General features: G+C 41.0%; 1 protein-coding gene across 3 annotated transcripts in view; it reads left to right on the top strand.

Moving 5' to 3' along the window:
* The window catches only part of KCNIP2 (potassium voltage-gated channel interacting protein 2), a 169,108-nt gene extending 145,961 nt beyond the window's left edge, over positions 1–23,147 (top strand). For 2 of the 3 annotated variants that reach the window (XM_042460755.1, XM_042460754.1), the window contains exons 2-8: positions 11,383–11,507; positions 12,896–12,965; positions 14,055–14,125; positions 16,568–16,675; positions 16,795–16,899; positions 18,169–18,231; positions 18,815–23,147. In XM_042460755.1, the coding sequence (XP_042316689.1) occupies positions 11,383–11,507; positions 12,896–12,965; positions 14,055–14,125; positions 16,568–16,675; positions 16,795–16,899; positions 18,169–18,231; positions 18,815–18,862 (590 nt within the window). In that variant the 3' untranslated portion in view covers positions 18,863–23,147. Of the gene's footprint in view, positions 1–8,363; positions 8,463–11,382; positions 11,508–12,895; positions 12,966–14,054; positions 14,126–16,567; positions 16,676–16,794; positions 16,900–18,168; positions 18,232–18,814 lie in introns of all 3 variants that reach the window. The other variant, XM_042460753.1, reaches the window with a different exon arrangement.
* Positions 23,148–24,698: the final 1,551 nt, after the last annotated feature.

Below are 24,698 nucleotides of genomic sequence, written 5' to 3'. Positions count from 1 at the left end.
TTATGATTTTTCAGCTTATAAATTACACAAGTAAGGTGATGGGGTGCAGCCTTGCCTGACCCCTTTGCCTATTGGGAACCACTCTGTTTCCCTGAATTCTGTTCTGATGGTGGCCTCCTGTCCTTGGTACAGATTCTTCATCATGATTATCAGATGTAGTGGTACGCCCATGTCTTTGAGTGCGTCCATAGCTTTTCGTGAACTGTACAACCAAACGCTTTGCTGTAGTCTATAAAACACATGCTGATTCTTTTCTGGAATTCTTTGGTGCTCTCCATTAGCCATTGCATGTTTGCAGTGTGTGTTGGGGCGTAGAGAGACGCGCTGTGTCCACTATGACCATGTGCAGAGTTGATCCACGCAGGCAGGATACCACGAGAAGGGTCTTGGAGAGACATCTGCAAAGGATCCAGGCTGAGAAGGAAAAATTCCTCCCACGCAGGCTGACCAGCCTTGAGCTCCCAGCTTGAAGAAATAAACACTGCTGGACAGCAAGGCTGTCACTCAAACAAGAGGGCTTTTAATCACTTGTTGCAAGCTATATACAAGAATGGACAGAGTACCAGATAGCCGTTTTGGATACTCACAGCTCTATATATAGACAAACAAAGTGCTTCGCCAGTCACCGACCACAACAACCCAACAACGGAGATAACCCTGTCTTGCCACCAATGAAACCTTGCTGGTTTCATCCCCAGTGTATGTTGCATCATACTGTATCCCATGATGCACCTCTGGCTGACTTCACCTATTTGCATGTTGCATCAGATGTCCCATGATGCACAACTTCCAAATGCTGACTCATGCACACATGCCACTTGAACTGTAGTTACCTCTGCAGTTCCACCTAGTGGCCACATCCATGTCATTTCCAGGCCAAGTGTGCCACATGGTCCTGACAGTGTGGTCCCTAGTGCCCCTTCCTTTTCTGAATCCTGCTTGCACCTCTGGAATTTCTCTCTCCATATATGATTGGAGTCTATGATGCAGAATTGAGCATTATTTTGCTTGCATGTAGGATTAGTGATATTGTCCTATAGTTGCTGCAGTCTTTGGTATCTCCTTTCTTGTAGATTTATATGTATATTGAGTATTTCCAGTCTGTTGGCCACCACTTTAGTAAATACAAATTAATGAAGTGGAAGTTAATGTATGGCATATAGATGCAACAAGGACAAGAAGAGGAAAAAACTTAAATTTTGAGCAAGAGGACAGATGCTTGTTCACAGGAAGAGGTGAATACTATCACCACCTGAGAGTAACCTGTCTGGAAAAGAAAGATGAATTAATGACTCTCATCCTAGGAGAAGGTGGGATATAAATAAAATAAACTGAGATTTTTGTTGAAAGAAACAGCAGCTTCTGCACTTGTTCTTGCTGCTCTCTTGTCCACTGGGGATAAAAGGGATTAGACATAAAGGGATTCAGCTCTGTTGTCTTCCTTTCCTGCTTCTTTTTTCCCCCTCTGTCAGCCAGATGTATCAAAGGTATTTTGGGCAGATAACATTGTCTGGTTCAGTCAGGACAGGTTAAATGACTGCCATCAGTTCTAAAAGAAAATCAACTTGCCCAGACTAAACCCCATCACTCACTCCCTGTCTGCTCTTTGATGAAGGAGGACATGCTGCAACATGTCTCCCTCACCATCCTTGTCTCGTTTAAATTAGTTTAGAAAGGATCAGGCTATTGCTTTCTAAGAATCTGTTTCTTTAATAAATGTTCTTCCTTTTGATGATTCTAAATTTATTTTTCTGCCTGCAATTTAGTTCTTTCAAACTCATCATCCTAAAGTGGGTACCTCTGTGCTTAATGGAGTAAAGGCTCTAACAGGCCTTTTCTTCCAATAATAATCTCTCATGATCCACCTCCTCTTACAATTTAAATACATTTATCCAATTTGTACTCTATGAGACTATTTAGAAAAGGACACATGTCTCATTTTTTCATCACGAGATGAAAAATAGTGATTGTCACAATTTGTACACTTTTTTCTGTTTTGAATTACATACCAGTTTGCAGAAACATGCTTTACTAAAATGAGAAATGTGTGCAGAATGCAGATGTGAAGAGAAATTCATTACAAATGTGTAGATTAGGGAAAATGTATCTCCCCAAATGTATACATTTACCTTTAAGAAATAAGAAATCTTACAGCTTTTGTACTTGCTTTGGATAAGATGAAAATTTTGGGAAATGCAGCAAAAAGGAAACTGTCAGATTTTTCATATCTCTGTCTGAAATAGAGATATCACAGCACAGCAGTGACAAGCCTTTATGCTTTTTACTGCAGTAAAAAGGCACTTGGCTGGTAATTTGGAACAGGTTTCATCTGTCTTGCAACTCCTAAAAAAAGGTCATTGAGAGTCCTTTGAGTTGATTGATTTCTTTTTTTTAAAAAAAATTATTAAATATAAAAGATTCATACATTGAATATTGATTATTATACAGTACATAATTCTATATATATATTTCTTACATTCTATTACAATTTGTCTAAATATCTTTAATATCCCACCTCAATGCTCCCCTCCCTGGAGCCATTTTCACTCTCATATTCCATCCAAAATCTCAGTTCCTCTCATGGAGGTAATCTTCCATCTTCTTTTCCTCAGAGTTAATTGATTTCAGAGGAACTGCAAATGAAGAGCAGTGTCCTGAAAATTTTAAAGTACAACATTCATTTTGAAGGTCTGTCTGCCACACCAAGAAATTGAAAGACTGTAGCTGGAGACCAAGAGGAAATTATTCACATACCACTTCTTGTTAATCACAGATGACTGGAATGCAAAAGTAGGAAACAGAGCAGAATCATAGATACTAGGAAGAATTGACCTAGGATCAAGAAATGAAGCAAGAGAATGACTGATTGAATTTTGTGAGGACGACAGTTTGTTCATTACAAAAACTTCCTCCAAGAAACCAAAGAAACAACTGTATACATGGGCATCACCTGATGGGCAATATAGAAATCAAATAGACTACATATTGGAAGCAAAAGATGGAGAAGTTCCATTCTCTTTGCAAAAACAATACCAGGAACAGACTGTGGCAAAAATTGCTAAAATAAAAAACTAGAACAAAGTTAAACAAGAACGCTAAACCAACCATTGTGTCAGAATACAAGCTGAAGAACATCCCTGTACAATTTATAGATATTGTAAATAAAATAAATAGATTTGTACTATTAAGTCCAATTGGCTGAGACTCTGAAGGACCAACTGAAGTTATAGACATTGTCAGGGAGGAAGGTAAAAAGACACTATCTGCAGCCAAAAAGAAAGAAAAGACTCAGTAAATGACAGATGAAACTTTTCAAGCAGTTAAGGACAGATGCGAAGCAAATGTAAACAGTGACAGAAATAGGGTCAGAACATTGAATACAATTGTGCAATGACTTGTGTGCAGGTCAAAAGACAATAATACTTGGTAAGGTAGAAAGTGGTAGGAAAAGAGAGAGACTACATTTCATACGGATAGACTCAATTAAGGAAGCTATGGCCATGAATCTGCAAGACCTGAGTAGAGCTATTGAGGATAGAGTGACTTGGAAGTTATTCATAGGATTGCCATAAGTCAAAGTTGACTTGACAACAGTTAACAATAACTGCTACCCCAAATGAGGTACAGAAAGTCTTCCCAGCTTTTTGAATTTCTAATTGGAGTGTGTATGTACAGTGTATTCAACTTTAAATCTACTATTGGCTTACAGTGATCCCATTAAATTCATTGGGGTTTTTTAGGCAAACAGTACTCAGAGGTGGTTTTTAGTTCCTTCCACTGAAATATAGCCTACAATAACACTTGATATTTATTGGTAATCCCTCATCCAAGTACTAATTTAGGACTGACCCTGCTTAGTTTCCAAGATCAGACAGGATTTGGTACCTTCAGGGTATGTTTGAGCATATTAACTGATACACACACACAGTCAGTACTGGGAAGATTTGGCCCACTCCCATATGTTTTGTCTCTTTTAAGCAATATACAGTGCTGAAAATCTTGTAGCATGATTTAACAATTATCAATTGGTCTATTCTAGCTGAGAGTAGCAATTGGATTTAACCCTTTATTTATTTCTCAGTAGGCTCTGAATATCTGTTCATCATGATCACCCTGTGACACCAGAAATAGGTGTTTGTTTTGGAATTCTTTGTCCAAGGGTAGAGTCACTCCTGACAAATTGGCAGGCAGTCCAGTAAAATTATGTCTTCCTTAGCTTGATTTTCACTTCTTGGGATCAGGCAACAACTACTGTCTCTCATTTTTAAATGAGAAAAAAAGAACTCAAAGGAAAGGTAATCAGTTTTTGAACCTGAGAAATGTAAGCTGATGCATTTATCTAGTTTTGCTTTGCTTTGATGTTTTATTTACTTTGTATACAGTTGTCCCTCCATTTGTGTGGACTTTGTATCTGCATCCATCGCTTTCTCACCAGGGGCTAATGGAGGGACTTAAAATGGGGTGTTTGCCTGCAGGTGCCTGCAGGGGGTGCCACTATTCACAGGGGGGGGGCAGAACAGATCCCTCACGAAAACGGAGGGGTGACCGTACTTCTAAAACCTATTTTGATTTCCAGAAAGATGTTCAAAGTGGTTAACAAAAATGAAGTTTAAAATATAGCCACTTAACATTAGAACAATCCAATATTAACAAAATATTACATATCAAAAAAGTAATAAGCACAGTGAAAGCATCAGTAAAATTAGTCAGACTGTGAGTATAGGAAAATAATCTACTAAAAGCATGGGAGAGCAAAATTGTCTTCATTGGGCACCCAAAAAATAACAAGTTCAGTACCAGGTGAGTGCCAGTCAATAATCTGGATGCCATTTTCTGAAGTTTCTGAGTAATCTTAAAAGGCAGCTCATGGCACAGTGATCAAATCTCATTATTGGTAGATCATGAGTATCACTACCTACATTAGAGAGTTCAAGTTATGCTTTATTCTGGGTTCCCAAATATATATTTAAGGGGATGTGGCTTAATTTTTCACTTTTACCCATTTAGTTTTCTCTTTTGCTGGCCTACTTCAACCATTAGTCTTATTTCCCAAATGTGAATTATGTACTATTATGTACCTGGGAGCTGCACACCACAGACAGAAATGTTTCCTTATCTGTGCTATATATATAATATATGTTGTTGCTTTGTTAGAGTTTGATTAATTATTTGACTTGTGTTGTTTCTGTGTGAGAAGCTCTGTTGGTTGCCTCTTTGGCTTCCTCTGATGTTTCAAATGGGAAGATTAAATTGCAATGGTTGTCAGCACCCAGGGCAGCTCCAGTATTTGTACTGGAAATCAGCAGACAGGCACAAACAATCATGTTAAAATTCTATAGCACCCCTCATTTTTTAATTCTTCAACAGAGAATTTCCATTGTTTTTAATGGGTTAAGTCAGTATAAAATACTGCCAAAATAGTTTTTAATTTGCTGTTCTTTTTCAAGACTTTTTCTTGGTTTGAAATTTAAGCCTGAGCTTATCTGGATTTCAATAATCTGTTCTGACTTTTCCCATAGGTAGCACTTCTCCTACATACTAGGTTTTTCTTAATAAACCTTGTGTTCTGATATTTCTCACGCATAGGACCTCTCTTGCATACTAGGTTGTTCTTGATACATCTTCTTTTCCCTTGGTCCAGTTAATAATTATTGCTATGTGCTCATGGAAGCAGGAACAGTCTTGGTTCCTTTTGGTCTCTTGTACTGAATTCTGGCATTATATTCTGGCTTCTGTTATGCTTTCTCAGAGAGCTGTGGCAAGTCCTTTGTTATGTCTTTGTTTTGCTATTCTGGATTGAGTGGGCAATGCTATCCTGAGAGAGAGTGTAGAGGTTAGTAGCAGAATTTACTTGTGTCTTGTTAGGCAAGGGTTTCTCCTGATGAACCAGAAAGCCAAATGGGAGTGGAGAATAAAACACAGTAGAAGCTGGCACTCCATCATAATCAAAGAGGAACAAAAGACCATATCTTATAAATGTTACTTTTCTGAATAATCACTCCCAGCATTCCAAGTGGACATTCCATTTAGAGGATGTTGGGAGCTGTAGTCCAAAAAAAGTCTTTTCCAAGCCATACCAAGAGTCCAGCACAAGAGACTGAACAGATGGATGAAGCTGTCAGTGAAACAAAACCAGCAAGGTTCACAAAGGCCAAAGCAGTGGTTTGGGTTAGAAATGAAAAGTTATAGGAAGTGTGTATACTCTCCAGGGCTAGGAAGAGCCAACAAGCAATGAAAGAGAATGGAATTCAAAACAGCAAAGAGATACCTTTGTCCTTTGTTTCTTTGAAAATCTGTTGTACTAACAAGTGAAATGGCTATCCAAGTTCAAGACTGGTAGTTCCACCCAGAATTCTGGATGTGTCAAGAAACTAGCTATGGGCAATGGGCTGTGTCTCTCTGTGTGGATCAGGCTTATTTTTCATGCAGTGCATTTGATTTGCTGGGATGAAGTTATATTTTCTCCCAGGCTGATTGATTTATTATGTATTTAGAGGCTATTTTCTATAGAGCAGTATCATAAACCTGGAGATGGGTGATCCATAGAAGCAAATGCTGCTAAACCCCACTACTATCCCCAGAGTGTCCATGAAGTGTCATGGATCAAGTGTATGCCTTCTGTTCTATGCAGAGATCATACTCTCTTGACAGAAATTGACATATTTGATCTGTTTACTGGTTTGTATGAGGAGATTAAATGTATGTATGAGTATGTGAGAGAATGAGTAGATTTTAAACCAATTATTTGAAGCACAATTATCATCTATGGCACTATTCAAAGCCAGGACAGCAAAAACTCTCCCAAACCACATATCCCTTCAAAGTTGCATGTTTGTTGCTTTTGTTCAGATCTGCTACAATAGAGTTGTTTTCAAAGTGCAGGTCTCCAGATACTGTTGGATTGCCACTCCCAGCATTCCTCAATATTGGTTATGCTAAACAGGGCTGAAGTATCTGGAGAGGTTGTACTTTGCCTATCCCTGTGTTAAGGAATCATTTTGGGTAGTGTTAATTCCCTTCCATCCTGGAAGTATGTTTGCCAGTGGTTTGACCATGTGCATGTACCCTGAACTGCTTGGCTATGTCACGCATACTGTCTTTTAGGTTTCTCTTATTGTTTATCCCTTTAGTTTTTCCACCTTGTCTGTACCTTTTCAGTAACACCCTGCTTTGCTTGATTCACCTTTGGAATCATGTGTTAAAAATGAGGCACGCATGTACATGGACACCTGTGTGCAGTAATCCACTGGTTAAGGGACAGCAACACCAAACTGATGAGATGCAACAGGAAGTGGTCTTACAATTCTGCTGTAAATTCCACTCTGGAGCAGAAAATATGTGCAGGATTCCACTGTGTTCTCCACAGGATCTCTATCACCACCTAGTAACAAGAAGGCTAGAAGAAACCCTATACCTTCAAACATCCAAATGTGTTGCTGTGCTGTTCACATTGATTTCTTGATACAAAGCTTTTCCCACACATGTGATGGCATCACTGCAAACTGTCAAGCTGCCTCAAGACAGTATACGCATAGGCCAGTTTCATCAGTATATAATGTAAATATATTTAATTTTAAATATTTTGGCTGCTTTCAGTCACCCACCAATTTGGACTGAATATGAATTTATGAACCATTTCTAAATTTGCTGTGGATTTCACCACTTTTCTTCCACTTCAGTGGCCTTGCCCAATTTGGATTAAGATAAGCTACTGTAACCAACCACTTTGAGCCACAGCAGAACCTCCACAAATTTTGCCAGCTCAACCTCTGTTCTTTGGAAATCCTCACGAGAACGAGACCTCAGGAAAGAGTACTACAAAGAATAAGGGAAGAATGGAGAAAGAGAAGATGCTGCTGCTTCTGTATAATCGGAAATCCACTCCAACACAAATTCACCTCAGTGACTCACCAGACAGCCACATAGTGTTTCATATCCGACTATAGAGTCAGCCAAAGTGTGTTTTATTGAGAAAACAGGGGGAAAAACACATTTGGTTGTTTACTACAGAAAAAAAAGCACTTAGCTACTGCCTTTATTATCTAAAAGTGTTCCCAAAGATGTTTTACAACAATTGAAATCACATTACACTTAGATCCCTTGCCATGTAATTTCCTGTATGCCCTTGGTCTGATTATAGTTGGGTGGGACTGTGTTGGTGATTTAGCAGAGTCTGGATCATTGTTCCTGGAAATGCTGCCACTGCACTTGTTCTGTTTTATTTCCTGCTGTAGTGAGGCCATGCATGTCCCATCTCATCTGTGTCATAGTTGTGTCTGGAAATTAGGGAGAGGGATGGGGCAGAATGGGAGACACCACAATATGTTAACTTCTTCTGGTTGGTGATTGTCATTTCTCTACAGGCAATCCAACTGGCCATGCTAAAAAAGCTCTGAAGCAGCGGTTCCTCAAGCTGCTGCCCTGCTGCCGCCAGCCCAAATCCATCCCCTCAGTCAGCGAAAGCAAGTGACCTTTCTGACTCTCTATGTGTCTTCTCTGTGCTGTGATGTCATAAGGCCCAGGAGTGAGGGAGAAGGGATTCCCTCTGTGGAGACCTGATACCAGACCTTAATAGGCCACTTTTTCTCAATGCAAACCTCAGCTCAAAAGCATAAAAGAATCTTGGAGGGAGGGTGGAATGTAAATGCAATAAACAAACATCTACATATACTCCTACAGGCCTTATTTGTACTTTCAAAGATATGCTTGGAAACTGTGTGGGCCATTTCTATTGGAAGGAGGAGGGAGGTTGCTCTACAATATACTGGATGATTGGGAATGAAACCTTCAGTTGCTCTGCATAGCCCTGAACTGTTTTATCTGCACACAGTAGTGAAGGCTTTCAAATAAACTGTGAACAATCAGAGAAGTCATGTAGCTTTGCTTGATATATATGGACCATAAAATTTTAGATGCCAAATGTTGAGGTTTTTTAATGCAGAGTATGCATTAGACCATGTCTCTTTGTTTTTCTATAGGTTGTTAATACAGCTAGGGAGGAAAAATCAGAGCATCATCAATGATTCTGTTTTAATATATTTAAAGATTTTTCACCTAAGAAGATTATATAACTCAAAACTTACTTCATCTCATTTGATTTTACTACACAGGCTACAGTCTTTGCTACTGTACGTCTACTGTGCTATGGATTTTGAAGGCCCAAGCCTGTCTTAAAATATTTGTAATTAATAATACTTGCTCTACCCTACAAGGAAAATACATGTAGAGATTTAAAATAGAGTTCATATGTCCGATATTTGTGTGTTTGGGGGGGGGGGGCTTTGGCTATACTTGCTTATTTTATTTATTATTTAAATTCATAGCCTTATAAGTTCCAGGGCACTATGTATGAGAATATTTGTCAGTCTATTAACCTACCAATCTATCAACAACTGGTTTGAAAAAGTCCAACATCTTGTTTCATATTGTGGCTACTCCAGCCAGATGCCTCTGGGAAGCCTACATGCAAAGCAGAAGCAGATATTCAAATGCATGCTGCCATTTTACACAGAGACTTCACTTAACTCTCTTGTCTATTAACTATTGATTAGCCTATCTTCTATTAATTTGTTTAATCGCCCTTCAAAATGTCTACACCAGTAGCCATCACACACCTTGTAACATTGCATAAGTTATAATTATGGGCTAGAATCCTGTTGGTGAGTCCCAACAAGAGTAGACCCATTCAATTAAATGTTAAATAATGAGTCAATATATACACTGGTGCCTCGGGATACGAAATGATCGCGTTACGAAATTTCCGGGATACGAAAAAGTTGGATTGGAAAAAACTGTTCCGGGTTACGAACTATTTTTCGGGTTACGAAATTCATTTCGGCGCGAAATTCAAATGCGAAGCGCGGCTATAGGCTTTCCAGCGCTAACGGAAAGCCTTTTCGGGTTGCAAAATTTTCGGGTTACGAAGGGAATGGCGGAACGAATTAATTTCGTAACCCGAGGTAGCAGTGTAGATAAATCTCACTGATCCAAAGGGTCTGCTCTGTGTAGAACTAGCAATAGAATTCAAGCCATGCATAGTTACCCAAGCTTCTGGAGAAAGGATCTGCTCATATTTGTGTGCTTGCATTTGGGTACCTCTGTCTAGTAGGGAGGTATGTGTAAGTGTGTGTCACAGAGAGCATTTCCAGTTAAAATTGCCTCTGTTTTTGTCAATACCTTGGTTGCTTACTCTTTTACCTTCTTGATTATTGTGAACAGTCCTATCACTGTGATGTTGGACATCTAACAACTAACAGATGGCAAGAGATTTAATAAAAAGGCTGAATGTAGTTTGAGACTCTAAACATTTCATAGTTGAATTTAATCACCAAGACAGAAAATGAAGTTCAATTTTAGCAGAAAATCAGAATGCGGTTGATTTTTGTGAGTCTGAAGACACTGTAATGATGGTACTGCCCTTTATTAAGAATACAGTTGTCCTTCCATATTCGCTAGGTTTAGGGGAACAAGATCCCCGTGAATATGGAAAAACCACAAATAACAAAAACACTGTTTTTACCTGAGAGGACACCTCTCTAGGAATCTCTATGTCCTCCAGTGCAACTCTGTGGTCAATGTCCAACATACACTGACCATAGAATGGCACTGGAGTAGCTACAAATAGTCTTTCAGTGCAACTTTTAGTTAAAGTTGACCACAGAGTTGCACTGGAGGACCTAGGCAGTCCTAGAGAGAACATATTAATGAAATCCGTGAATAATCAAATCCTCAAATATCAAAGCCGCAAATATGGAGAGATGACTGTATTTGTGCTTCCACTGACTCTGTTTATATATTTATATGTCAACAGATATTACTAAAACACCAGAAGCTTCTAGTATGCTCTCTTCCAGAGGAGCACTGCCTCAAAATGTTTCACTTGCTCAGAAAATAGGGAGCAGATAAGATTATACATTCACTGTGTACATGGAAGATGGATAAACCAGTCCTGGTTTCCAGTTCACATCCAAATTGGGCCCACCTCCAGAAATTCAATATGGTAATGTGTTTAACAGACATTTCAAAAAGTAGGGTCCTTTCTTAATCAGATATCTAAACCTCCTCTCAGACAAGATAAAGTCACTGGAGACTAGATTTTTGGTTGCAGTACAGGAGAGTCCTTGTATCTGTAATTAGTTCTATAATGAACATGCATATGTGTTAATTCCTATGTTCTTGCAGGAAACAGAGAGCAAGTCCAAGCTGGCCCAGGCTTCAGCCATGTGAACCAAATCTATTTGTGTTTACTATAGTGGTAGGAAAAGGTTTCCACAATTCACTTTTAGAGGAAGGAGGAACAGAGGTTCTGTTTTGTTGGAGAGGGGAACAGGCGATCAAAACTAATTTCCTATACTTCTTCTGATGCTCTTATTTTTCTTGCAGACAGTGTAGAGGATGAGTTTGAACTCTCCACTGTTTGTCACCGGCCCGAGGGCTTGGACCAGCTACAAGAGCAAACCAAGTTCACCCGCAAGGAGCTGCAGGTCTTGTACCGAGGCTTCAAGAATGTAAGTGGTGGTGGTGGTGGTGGGGAACCTTCCCTGTCTTCTTTGGAATATCTAGCAGTATGTGCGGTATTCACTGGTTCTTCTTTCTCTCTCTCTCTTTAAAATACACAGTTCTGGGCTAGGAAGAAACTGTCCTTTCCACATGTTTGATAGTGCACATTTATAGCATCTGCTCATTCCATGCATTATTTATGCTCACCTTTTTCTCAGTGGCAGCCGGTGGCTACTGTGTCAGGCAAGCAGTGAATCTGTCCAGTTCTGAATCTGAAATTTGAAAAAGGTGTTCAAGGTTCTGAATCCTATCCCATCAATAGATTCAGCACCATGGATAGTTTTGTTAAAATCCAGACTAAAATCTAGAATGGAGTCATAGGCTTCATAGCCTATGAATCATAGAACTGGAAGGGGCCTCATAAACCACTCAGCCTTGCCCCTGACTCAATGCCAGCTCTCCAGCTAGACCATCCCCAGCAAGCTTTCTGACCTCTTTTGAAGATGTCCAGAGAAGGAAGTCTTACCACCCCTTTGGGTAATTTGTTCCATTGCCAAACCATTCTTGCTATCACAAAGTTCACATTCCCCACCGCCTCCATATATACACACAATCCAAAATGAAAGTCACCAGCTATTGCTGCATTTTCCTGTTCATTATTTACTCAGTCAACATTAAAGAAATAGTAAGTATTGTGTAATCCTCATTTGTATCTAAAAGAGTACTACCAACAAGATATTGGTCAGTCTGGAAGCTTCTTGCTTTCCTCAGAGCCAAAGAAAGTGCCTTCCTGTTAAACTCCACAGATCTCTTTCTTTCTAATGTTCTTCTGTTTCACTCTCATATACTTCATCTGAGTCTTTAAACAACAGCATGAACCTCTGTAATTCTCACAAAAATGAATCTCTGTCAGTTTCCAAATTGGGCTTCAGTGATACTGTCTCCTTCTGATCCACCCTACATCTTCTGTGTCAAATATGGCTGCTCTAAAATAGCTCCATAAACAAAAGTGATTTTCTTTGGGTGGTTTGGCTAGCAGGCATCTCCAAAATGAACCCATTACACATTTCTACTGTAGTTGGACTAAGGGGTTTTTCTATATTATCCATTGGTATTTATACATGAGAGAATGGAGATGAGGGTAGATTCTGTGCTTTCAGTCATTTATTTTATGCACATGCGCGCGCACACATTACATATGCACCTGTACTGAGCCACTCTCCCAGACCTGTCCAAGATTTTATACTGTTTGTCTGTTTTCCACCATGGGGATGGGGAAACTCAGAATTAGTTCCTCTAAGCTTTCCTGGATTACACACCACTCTGGTCCAATGATGAGGTATTTTCTAGGTTAGTACTTCCAAGGTGAACAACTCTACACTTTTCCATTTGACAGGAGTGCCCTAGTGGCATTGTTACTGAAGACAGCTTCAAGCAGATCTACTCACAGTTCTTCCCACAGGGAGGTGAGTACCACTATCAGTAGAGGAAGGCAGATGGTTTGGAGACACTAGAGCAGTCTCCTGGACACAATGAGGCATATATCCTTGAGAGCCTGGCACATTCTTCTTCAGCTGCCCACAGTTCCCCTGCCCACTTTGTAAAGCATACTCTAACTTGATCTTTATTGTAGAACACTGGTGTATGAATGTTCACAGTAAATAAATCTTCTGTACCCAAGCAAGGATTACCATCATTTCATGCAGTGTGACCACATGTCCTCCTTTCCTCATGACAGGTTCAACCTTCTGTCCAGGAAGAGTTCCAAAATGTTCTCCATTTTGAGCATGACTAGGAAGCCCATTGAGTAACACCATGTTTACTGTTCCTCTTAAAGAAATGTGTCTACTTGGCAGCCTGTCCTTGCTGCAAATAAGGGGATAGGAAGTATTCTTCTAAAGCTCATTTTATAAACAGCAATAGACAAGACTTGCCCCCTGAGCTTGGGGTGCAATTGTTTCTCAGAGGGTAAAAGGACAGCAAACCTGTTAGGAAATGGGTTGCTTGAGAACACAATGCAAAAAAGAGTTCCCCCACCTTCATTTCAGTACAGTGGATAAATGAAAGGAATAATTTAAATGTAGATTCAATTGAGGGTTTGATGCCAGCAAAGTACAATTTTAAGCATTTGTCTGGCTCAGAGTTCTAGCAGTATAACGAACAAGGGATTTTAATGAAAAGTTCATCCGAAAAACACAATTGAGTACATAATAAAATACAATATATGTAATATAGCTGTAAATAAATAAAATATATGTAATATAGCTGTAAATAAGCCATATAAATGAATTTATATTTATATTAGTGTTCTTCACTTTTATTCTGTAGTATCCTACATTTTATTGAATGTCCTACATTTTGTGATGCCTTTGTGGTTAGGACATCTGGTCACCCTGATTTCATTACATCTAAAATATCTTCCCAAAAATTTCAGATGTAGTCATATTCTATTATTATTCCCTGCCTGCTGCCCTTATTTATAATTTGCCAAAAGGTGGTAAAAGAAAGGTGTTCAGCCTGCTTCTCTTTATTTAGTCTGATACTCTTCTCCTCAGATTCGAGTACGTATGCAACTTTCCTTTTCAATGCATTTGACACTGATCACGATGGCTCTGTAAGTTTTGAGGTAAGATTCCATGTCTTCTTATTTACATTCAATATAGGCTGACCTGTAATCAGAAGTTCACTGAGCAACCCACAGAAAAATATTAATTGAAGTAAATTTGGTCTCTGCTAGTAAGGCAGTGGGATTTGGAATCCTGGACGGGATCATCGGCAAGTGTTAACAAATATCTGGTGTAACAGAAGGTGAATTTGTATTTAGTATCTTTGCCAAGATCCATCGTGATTTAGTGGTTTTAGTATATAGAGAGATCTTGTAGCAACTTTGAGACTAACTGAAATAAAGAAGTTGGCAGCATGAGCTTTTGTAGACTTCAGCCTACTTCCTCAGATGCATATGGACTATGACACTGGATACCTGGGTTAAAATCCATGCTTGGCCATGGAAACCCACATTGGGTGGCCTTGAGTAGGTCACATTCTCTCAGCCACAGAGGAAGACAAAGGCAACATTCCCTCTAAACCTATCTTGCCAAGAAGAATCCATGATAGGTTCTCCTTAGGCCAGGTCACAATAAACTGGAAATGTCTTGTAGGCACACAACAATGGCAACTTTGCTAGATTTTTTGCTTTAGCTTGGTAGTTTAAAGCTGGGGTATGAGCCTTCCTCTGCTGCTAATGGGTGCATAATTTTCATAGCTTTGCAATGGGGGATTGGCCACACCTGCCACTTTTATTTGTTTGTGCACTATACTGTATAGCCCTTGGGAATCCATTTTCCATTTATCTTGCCTGGTGGGAGTTGTACCCCAATCCATGGGCACCATTTAGCCAGCCTCAAGGAACTGGATTGCTAGCCATGGGAAAGTCTGGTTAGAATTAGTTTTACTACCTGCTGTGAGGGATATCAGACTCCATCCATTTAAGGGCTAGACTTTAGTGTGTATCTGCTGTATACTTTCTACTTCTTGGTATTATGCACCTTCAGGTTGATTCTGACTTATGGCAACCCTTTCTTAGGTTTTCCTTGGCAAGATTTATTCAGAGGTTGCTACCACCTTCCTCTAAGGCTGAGAAAGTGGGACTTCCCTAGGATCACCCAGTGGGTTTCCATGGTTGAGCAGATAGATTCAAACCGTGGTCTCCTGGAGTCTTAGTCCAATTTTCAAACCACTACTCTATGCTGGCTCTTCATCACTTACCACTAATAAAGACAGTAATGAATGGCAGTGTTTGATACCAAATAAAGTCTTGTGGATTCCTAGTCTGACAGTCAGTTCCAGCTCAGAATATCCTGCCCCTTTTAATTTAAATGTTTCCTGGAATGAGTGCTACAGAGTGATCAGAATTGATAGGGAAACCTTGTTTCTGTTTAGATATATGTCCAGTCACCATAGGTCAACAACCAACTCAAAGGCACGCAAACAAAATCACACACACTACACAACACAACACAGAGCCTTGCTACTTAGCGGAGCAGTAGGGCCACCTACTGGAAGTTTTTGAATCTGCACTTCTAGACTGTTGCCACTTTCAAACTAAGGAGTTTATCACACAAAGGAGATCAGGAATTTATCCTGTGAATATCCCAGAGTATTAAATTTTTCAATAATAAATAATTCTGTCCCTAAAATGGTTCTTCATTCTGGTATCTGAGATCAACAGATAAAAGTAGTTGGGGCTCTGGGACAGTACCAGAAAGAGAGGACCTTTTGTGCACGTGTGAGACGAAGAGGACATGTAAAATTAGGAGTTTATCACACGGGAGGAATTTTAATTTCGAATAAAAAGAAAGTGGGGCCAGAACGCATTCATGTGACTTCCCATTGCCCAAAAATAGCTTGCCATTGCCCGAAATTGCGTGTGGTAGTCTATCACGCAATAACGTTAAGCTCCATGATTGCGTTCAGATTGCCATTGGATTATACTTCCAATTTCCCTTGTCTGATAATGTCCTTAGAACAACAAAAATAGATTATAAATGGCAAAGCACAATGGACAGTAATACAAAAATCTTAACATGTGAACCCGTTTTCAGCTCTGAAGCCTCAATGTGAGACTAATACGCCGATCCCTATGCATATAATCCACACAAAATATGGATTATTAAAAAAAACACCAGCAGGTTCAGAAAGCTATCCCCTTTTTATCCTTTGGAGCTCTGGCATCTAGCCACTGAGGACTGGATCATCTGCACCAACTGAACAATTAATAAGCCACACCTGGGACCTGGTAGTTTATAGCCAGCAAGTCTTCTCACATTCCTATAGCTCAGTGCTTCCCAAACTGTTCTCTTTAAGGGATTTTGGACTTTAGCTCCCAGAATCCCAGACTGTTGGCCAACATGGCTGAGGCTTCTGGGAGCTGAAGTCCAAAATCTCTTAAGGGCCAATGTTTGGGGACCACTGTATGTAGCTGGAGCGCTTAAGTCACAGCTTTGGTGGTGCTTAATTGTGCTTTTTGATTTGTTTCTTCATCCCATCTTTCTCCTTTATTTTCTTACAGGACTTTGTGGCGGGCTTGTCCATTATTCTACGTGGCACTATAGATGACCGGCTCAACTGGGCTTTCAACCTCTATGACCTGAACAAGGATGGCTGTATTACCAAAGAGGTATGGGAAGAATTGGAGCCATGAAGATCATAGACTTTGCTGGCACTATTCACATCTGTGAATTTTCATTAGCCTGTGACATTATTTCTTTCAACCATTCTCTGTGCTCTGACTTACAGGAAATGCTAGACATAATGAAATCCATTTATGACATGATGGGGAAGTATACTTACCCAGCCATGCGAGAAGAGGCACCTCGAGAGCATGTGGAAAGCTTCTTCCAGGTGAGCCTAAAGCTGGAATATTTCCATGTCAGTATCCTACACCTCATGAAATCTTCTGACATCTAGGAGTTATCATTGTGTATTATTTGGATCCAGATAATGGGGTGTATCATCTTTCTAGAAGCCTTAGTACAAGGTTTTGTCAGAGACTTAGCTTTCTTGCTGGCACCTTGTGTCTCCCACTTCCTTTAGTTTTCCAAAAAACATTGAGTTTGAATAAATGTTGACATTTGAGCTCTGGACTACAACCCCAGAGAACAGGATTCAAATCCCCAATCTGTCATGGCAACCCTTTGGGTGACTTTGTGCAAGTCATATTCTCTGTTTCAGAGGAAGGCAAAGGCAAACCATCTCAAATCTTGCCAAGAAAACCCCATGGTAGGTTCACCCTTAGGGTTGCTATAAGTTAGAAACAACTTGAAGGGACGCAACTGTTAGAAAAAAATTGTTTTGGGTGATGTCTCTTGCCCCGTGGTTCCAAACTGGATGTAGATGCAGTCTCTTCTGGAACTCAAGATCCTGGCAAACTCCAACACAAGCTTCAGCTTGCTGGAACAGTGCCTAGTGAAACAGCTACTTAATTAAAGAAACAAACACTAAAGCAGGCTTCACTCAATGAGGGCTTTTTATTATCTTAGTTGCTATATACACGAGCTAATAGCTAATAACTGTACAACACATCTTTCTCTTTCAGAGTCCATACTCAGAGAAAGCCACTAGAACATAAGATCAGTCTTTGTTCTCACATAAGAATAACATTCCCACGATGTAGTCACATAGGACAGCTCCTTTCCCACAAGTTGCCATGCAACATAGGAACCAATCATAGTACAAACAAAAAACATGCCTTGTTTACATTTTGTCTCGTTCATTTGTCCTTGAGTAGTCTGTCTGAGGCCTAGACTTTTTGACCTTCAGTCTGTAACCAATTTAAACTTTAGCAAACCATTGTCACATCTGGACATTTTAAATACAAATACAAATATACATTAACAACAACAACTTGTTCCTTGCTTATTTATTGAATTCAGTTCTTTTGCCTCCAGTGCTTCCAAGATGCTATCAGGGAAGTACAGAGCCATTTTCTGCCAGCTGTGTTTTCTAGCTCCTCCATAGTACGGACAAATTGCTAGACCCATTCTGTCATGAGGCTGGAAATATGCCTGTTGGTTATGGACATTGTAGCAGGCCTCTCTGTATCTGGTGCTGCTCCTAGGAAACAATTGTCATTTCATTTTCAATTTTCATTACTCTGTGCTTACATTTTAGAAAATGGATCGAAACAAGGATGGTGTGGTGACTATTGAGGAATTCATTGAGTCCTGCCAAAAGGTAATATAGCAAATGGCCTTGGATACACATTTGGCTATTGTGGCCCTTTGTAGTAGCAAATAACATAAAGGCATGGCCCAAAACAGGGATGGCACCTTACATCTTGGCAGCACTGCTTCTTTTAGATTTTTATACCACCAAAATTCTGTGGCTGGGAGGAGAATCTTTTTGAAGAACAACAAAAAAAGATTAGAGGGGTTGAATTAAACCAATAGGCCTCTTGTTACCCACACCTGCTCTAGAATGCAGAGTGTTTGGCCAGAGTGAGAAAGGGAGAATGAATTTTCTGGTATATCTGTGCTGGCATCACCGGCACACTTTAAAGAATCCTCCAGCCATCACAGTCACCGAGAAGCTGGTTGAATGGGGGATTCCAGAAGTTGTAATCCAAAAAAGTAACATGTCCAAAGTATGGATTGAGACAATTACTATTTCCATGCTAAGCAAAATAAATAAAGTGGGGTGGTGGTGATCAGATTTGAAGCACAAAGGGGAAGCATCCTTTTCATAGCACTTCATCTTTAGACATTCGTCCTCATTTCCTCCCACATTCAAGGCCTTGACACCATTTTCTTTCCAACAGGATGAAAATATCATGAGTTCCATGAAGCTCTTTGACAATGTGATCTAGCCAGCCACTCCTGGAGCCCAGACCTTCACACACCCCCAGGGCTTCCCTCCTTGGTATATCCCTCTGAGGCACTCTTCTCTTGGCTGCATGGACAAAGCAGCTTCTTGTCCACACTGGACCAGGTGACTTTTGTAGAGGCAATCCTCATTTATTCAGGATGCACCTGGAGAATTCCCTGCAATGGGAATGAAGTGGGAGGTTTTGGCTGCTTGGGCCAAGGTCCAGCAAGGGGAATGGCTGGCATTTGCACATACTTCCTTTGGGCATTGAAGATAAAATGGACCAATCTGCTGCCTCCATCCCCAGGAAATTGCACTGTCCTGTGTTGTCACCAAATAGTGTGCCCACCATTCAGGGCCTTCTAGATCACAGCACCCCGTTGCCTCTCACTAGGGCTCGAAATGGGTTCCACACAACCAAATGGCAATGCAAACACCGATTGCCAAGGACTCATCAAGGAGTTGGTATATGTGCAATCTTCCCTCTCCCCTACAGGAGAAGATTTCATCTTAAATGAACCAAGGTTCTCATTGCACATGTGCTAATACCCTAATGCTTCCAACATTTCCTGGCAAAAAGGTATCTTGCAGTCCTGGCATTAAATTCAAGTTAAATTCTTAGCACTTTTGGAGAAGAACGTCAGGTAGAGAGAAGAGGGGTTGGTGGGATTTTGCTTTGTGGCTTATTTCCATGCACCTGCAACAGAGGGGGAATGTTGTACCACTCAAGAGAGGTAGGTGCCTTTATCTTTCATTCAAAAATCAGGAAAGACAGAGTGAATAATATTGGGATTCCTATGGAGAGGGAAAGCACTTAGCCCAAAAATTGGGTCCTAGATTTTCCATTGTTGCCAATCCCCAACAATGGGTAAAACAAGGTAGAATCAGAGAGGCCATTATATTAAAAAGGTCAGAGTGGAATCTAAACCTGTTTCTGTATGAGCTCATCAGGCAAAGTCTCTATGTGCTCCCAGATAATATTTATTAAGCGCCTTTGGCAACAAGGTACTATACAGGAAACAGGTAGCTCTAATGTCCTTGAGTGAGAAACTCAGGAATCAGGTAAGGACTGTGGGTAATAATGCACTTGAAGCCATGAGTATATCCAGGCATGAAGGCTACAAGCGGCCTCAGTCAAGCATAAGATTGTGCCATGTGCCTTGAGATGAAAAAGTTGTTTGAGATGAAAACATGAGTTCCATTAACACTCACTTATTGTGAACAGACTGTTGGACAGAGGTAGAAAAAGTTCTGTGTGCAAGGGGTAGATAAAGCATGGTGCAAAAGGGTCATATGGGATGAGATGGGGAGAATCTATGCTTCCTCTTGCCAGTTATTTCCTTTCTCTGCACTGGAGCCTTGTCACTTTCCTTTAGCTGCTGCCCATTTCAGCCCAAAGGTTATGCTACCTTTTCTGTTACTATCCTCAGAGCAAGTAGTTCTTGGACTCATCAGGAGCGAAAGCATTATCAGCAGCCAGCAACTTCAGAGCCTGTTTATAAAACTCTAAAAAAGAGTAACAGGTTCTGTAAAGGTTCTGGCGCTCTTATGAAGAGTCCCATCCACACAAGACAAGACAGGGATGTGGTGAGAGAACAAGGAGTAGGTAGACAAGAAGAGAGTCACGTGGCAGTAAAGGAGCAAAAGGGAGACATTTTGATGTTTTAGTAAATCTTTTACAGGGTTAAAATAGAATCTTACAGAAGGATACGAATAAGAGAAGCTATTTTGATGTGCAGAGATAGGAGTGGCACTGCAGAAAAGACAGAAACTGCTGGTAATGAAGTTGTGCAAACTGGAAAGGCCAACAGGAGAAGTACTCAAAGGCAAAAAAGGAAGCAAAACAGTCTGCTGCAGGGATATGAGGAGTTTTAAAGTTGCGGACTAGAACCTATTGCAGCATGGCAATAATCAGTTTAAGGGGAGGGGTAATGTGATAAAAATGAAAGAGGAAATTAGTTGAAGCATTTTGAGTTGACCCAATAAAAAAGATGTAGTGAAAAGGGCCAACAATGAAGAGATTAGATTAAGAGATGGGCAAGGTCTTTTTCAGTAGGAATTACAGCAAGAAAAGAAGCAGCAGTACAAAGACAAGTCTGATGCAGGCAATGCATGAAGAAACCATGACAATGCTAAGGGTGGTACAGTATGGTTCTTTTGGCCACAAAAAGTTGAAGTTACTGTATCCCAACCAACCAACCTCTGTTGTGATGCCCCACAAATATGCTGACCTGTGGGGATGATGGGAGCTATATGCCCACACACTGTATTGTGGAAGGCTGCTGCATCCAAACAAAAGATGTGTGTATAGGCTAGGGAGGTGGGAGGTGGCCTATAAGCAAGCTAAAGGTTGAAGGGTCAGACAATAGTATCTAGGCAGCAGAGATAATGATCTTTGTTTCTGGCTCATCTAACTTCCCCTGAAGTACACAAATTATTTCTACCACCATTTCAATATCCATCCACAGTCCTCCTTTTATCCTAGTCTGGAGTTGTCCTCATGTATGTTGTGGCTGATCCTTCATTATAACATCAGGACAACATTTGATCCTGCAATTTCAACCTGCTTGTAGTTTCATCTCTGAGTAAGCACTTGCATCAAGCTTCAAGGCCCTGCTGAAGTGAGGATTTCTGTGCTGGAGATTGCACGCAGAATGTATTCATTCAGGAAGAACTCCTCCATGTGGGTAGAAGGACTGGATTGAGATGGGAGTGGAACTGGCTGACTCAGAATTTATTAGCTATGCAAACAGACCTCCTAGGCTCTTTCCCTTCCTGAGATTGCCATTTCACCTCCTGCCAATCCGTTACACAACTTCATCTTGTAGTTTAAATAATAAAGCATCACAGCAGGAACCAAGTCCTGAGGTCTAGGGCCTGCTCTATATCTACTTGAGAGTTTTCTTTAAAGTTTGGAACCACCAAGACAGTTTCAACTTTCTGCACTCCATTTTAAATCATTCATTTAACTTGGCTTATAGTTCCACCTGTGCCTCCAGTTGATTATAACCCACCACATATCCCTCTTAAACCACCCCAAGCCCATCCTTTCCACACATATCCTTTCTTCAGTGAAACCATTTCTAATCTGACCTCTTCCTACTCTTCTTGCACTCCTTCCTCTTCCATCCAAGAAAACCAGTTTCTGTACACAACACAAACTTTTCCCTACCTTCCTTATTCCTTAAACCTTGCCAAGACTTTTTGTCTAGCTTATGTCACACTAAAGGTTGTGCACTAAAGTTTTTTTTAAAATCAAATACATTTGAGCCTGCAGAAGGAGAGTATCATGATGGTGATAAAGTATCATAGCAAATCTCACTCAGACCAGCCAAAATATTCTGGTATTGCCCTATTATCCTGCAGTTGTTCCTGGGACATTTTCCAATACAAAAGCTTCTTCAAGGAGTTTGTGTGTTTGATGTCAAAGCATGCTAACAGTTAGCATACTAAAGCTATTTTATTTATTTATCCCCATCTAGTGGCAGATCATACCACAGTATACAACAGGCTTCCATGTGGCCAGGGCAAGAATGCCTGGTGGTTGTGTGGAAACTCACCACACAGTGGAGAAAAACCATACTTCATGCCCCACAGTACAGCCATTATACAAGGCATTATGTCAAGGCTGTAATATCTAGGAGAAGGCCTGTCAGCTCCAGGTGAGATGGACAGGGGCACCACCTTCTAACAGAGCGTTCTGGTGAAATGGCTGACCACTTGGGATAGGAGAGGGCAAATGAAACTGGTCATCAGCTTGACTGCTTTGAAAGATGAATATTTCCCCTAAGTTATGTATTACCATTTTAGTATGCGTATAAAACTGCCCTCAACTTTCTCTGGCGGATCTTTAGAATAGTCTGGCAGGAGCTGGTGCCTTCCTACCTCTCCCTTCCTCCTTACTGAAAACCTAAGATGTTCCTCTGGATAACTGATTATAAGAAACAAAGCAGAACAGAATTAGTTGAGTGAGAAAAACAAAAATTAGAGTTAATTCAAAACCAAGACTGTCTTAACCTCAGATTTAAACTGGCTATTTCTGGGATACTTTTTTAAAAAGAAAGACCAAGGAGTAATTTCTCATAGTTTGTAGCCAAGTTGACAGGAAAGTGCAGGCAGGTGCAAACTGTGTATATAAAAAGCTACTGTAGTTTCTCTTTTGTGTTAGGCCAATAGTCCACCCATCCCAGTACAGTGCACCCTTGGTATCCACTGTGGCTTATTTCCAGAACCCCCTGTGGATACCAAAATCTGTGGATGCTCAAGTCCCATTAAATACAGTGGCATAGTAAACTGGTATCCCTTATGTAAAATGGCAAAATCAAGGCTTGCTATTTGGAATTTATACTTTTTAAAAAATATTTTTAAGCTGTGGATGTTTGAATCCATGAATGAAGAATCTGTGGATATGGAGGGCCGACTGTATTCTCTGCGTCTAGAGTTTTAGGCAGAGGTGTTTCCCAGCCCTATTATCAACCTTCCTTAAATGAAATTTCAACTTCAGACCTATGAGAACACATAGGCCCATTCCGCACAGGCCTTTGCGGCGCCCCCGTCACGTGCTAGGGGTTGGCCGAGGGCCTAGCGTCCATACCGGCCTCAACCCTAACACATGATGGGGGCGTATAAATGGCTGCGCCCTATACACACGGGCATGGCCATTTTTACGTGCCGGATGCTTAGCGTCCGCACGTAGCGCCGCGAGAATGACGCGACAAGTGCACCATTGGCGCCTCGTCGTGTCATTTCCGCGACGCAAGAAGAAGCCCCATTTTGGCGCTTCTTTTTAGCTGCGCCAGGAAGCCTTGCGGTTTGGCTGCTGGGGCTTTTCGGTGCAGCTAATGACGGCGCAGGCACAGCGCCGCTTTTCGGCACTCTGTAACATGCCATAGTCTACATTCTAAAATGCCAGATATAGAAGATTATCGCACTGCGTTCTGAGAACGTTCCATATCATCACGTGATGAAAACGTTCCTGGAACGGATATTACCGCATTAGAAATCAAAACGTGATCAGAACGGGATCAGAACGGCAGTTTACCGCACTGCGATTCCTTTTTCTTGAAACCGTTCTCAGAACGGTTTGCTGTATTAAGTTTTGTGGGCTGTCTTCTGATGACGTCGCCACTCAGTGGTTGGATGGCTCGGGAGAGGCGCTGCCCCCAGGAAAGAGGGAAAAGGGAGGCTTGGGCCATGGAGCTCGCCTCTCCTGAGTCCCTCGGCTTACTGAAATCCCTCACCTCCCTTCCCCATAGGAATCAATCCAAAAACGGAGTTTAAAATCTCTCCCAGATGCAGACCCAAAGGGCTCTCCTCTGCTCCTTTTAAACTCAGTTTTTGGATTGATTTCTATGGGGAAGGGAGGTGGGGATTTCAGTAAGCCTAGGGACTCTGGCCGGGAGAGTGCTTCTCAGCCTCACTGAGAAGTCTTCCCTCCGAAGATTCTCTTGGGAGGGAAAGAAGGCAAGCCCCTACAACGCTGGGGCTTCATATGCTGGCATATGTTTGAAGAAAATAGGATAAAACCTATGTAACTTGATGGGCCAAGGGCAGAGTCCCCTCCTTGGCAGCCTGGGCTTTAAGGGAGCTCCACGGAGGTCCCTTCAAGCGGAGGGAAAGGGAGGGGACTGGACCAAGGGCAGAGCCCCGACAGCCATTGCAGCTCTTTAAACCGGTTAGAAAAGAAGAGTCCTCTGCTGTCATCCCATTTCCCCTTTTTGGCAGCTTGACACCCTTTTGCTCCTGTGTGTGTGCATGTAATGTGTGCCTTCAGGTTGTGAGCTTCCCTCCCCGCTTTAACTCTTGTCTGGCTCTTTGCTATGGAATTCTGGGAGTTT

The sequence above is a fragment of the Sceloporus undulatus genome, chromosome 3 (assembly GCF_019175285.1).
Source record: "Sceloporus undulatus isolate JIND9_A2432 ecotype Alabama chromosome 3, SceUnd_v1.1, whole genome shotgun sequence".
Classification (NCBI taxonomy): Eukaryota; Metazoa; Chordata; class Lepidosauria; order Squamata; family Phrynosomatidae; genus Sceloporus; species Sceloporus undulatus.
The sequence above is the reverse complement of the archived record's forward strand: the minus strand, read 5'-3'. Positions and strand labels throughout refer to the sequence as shown.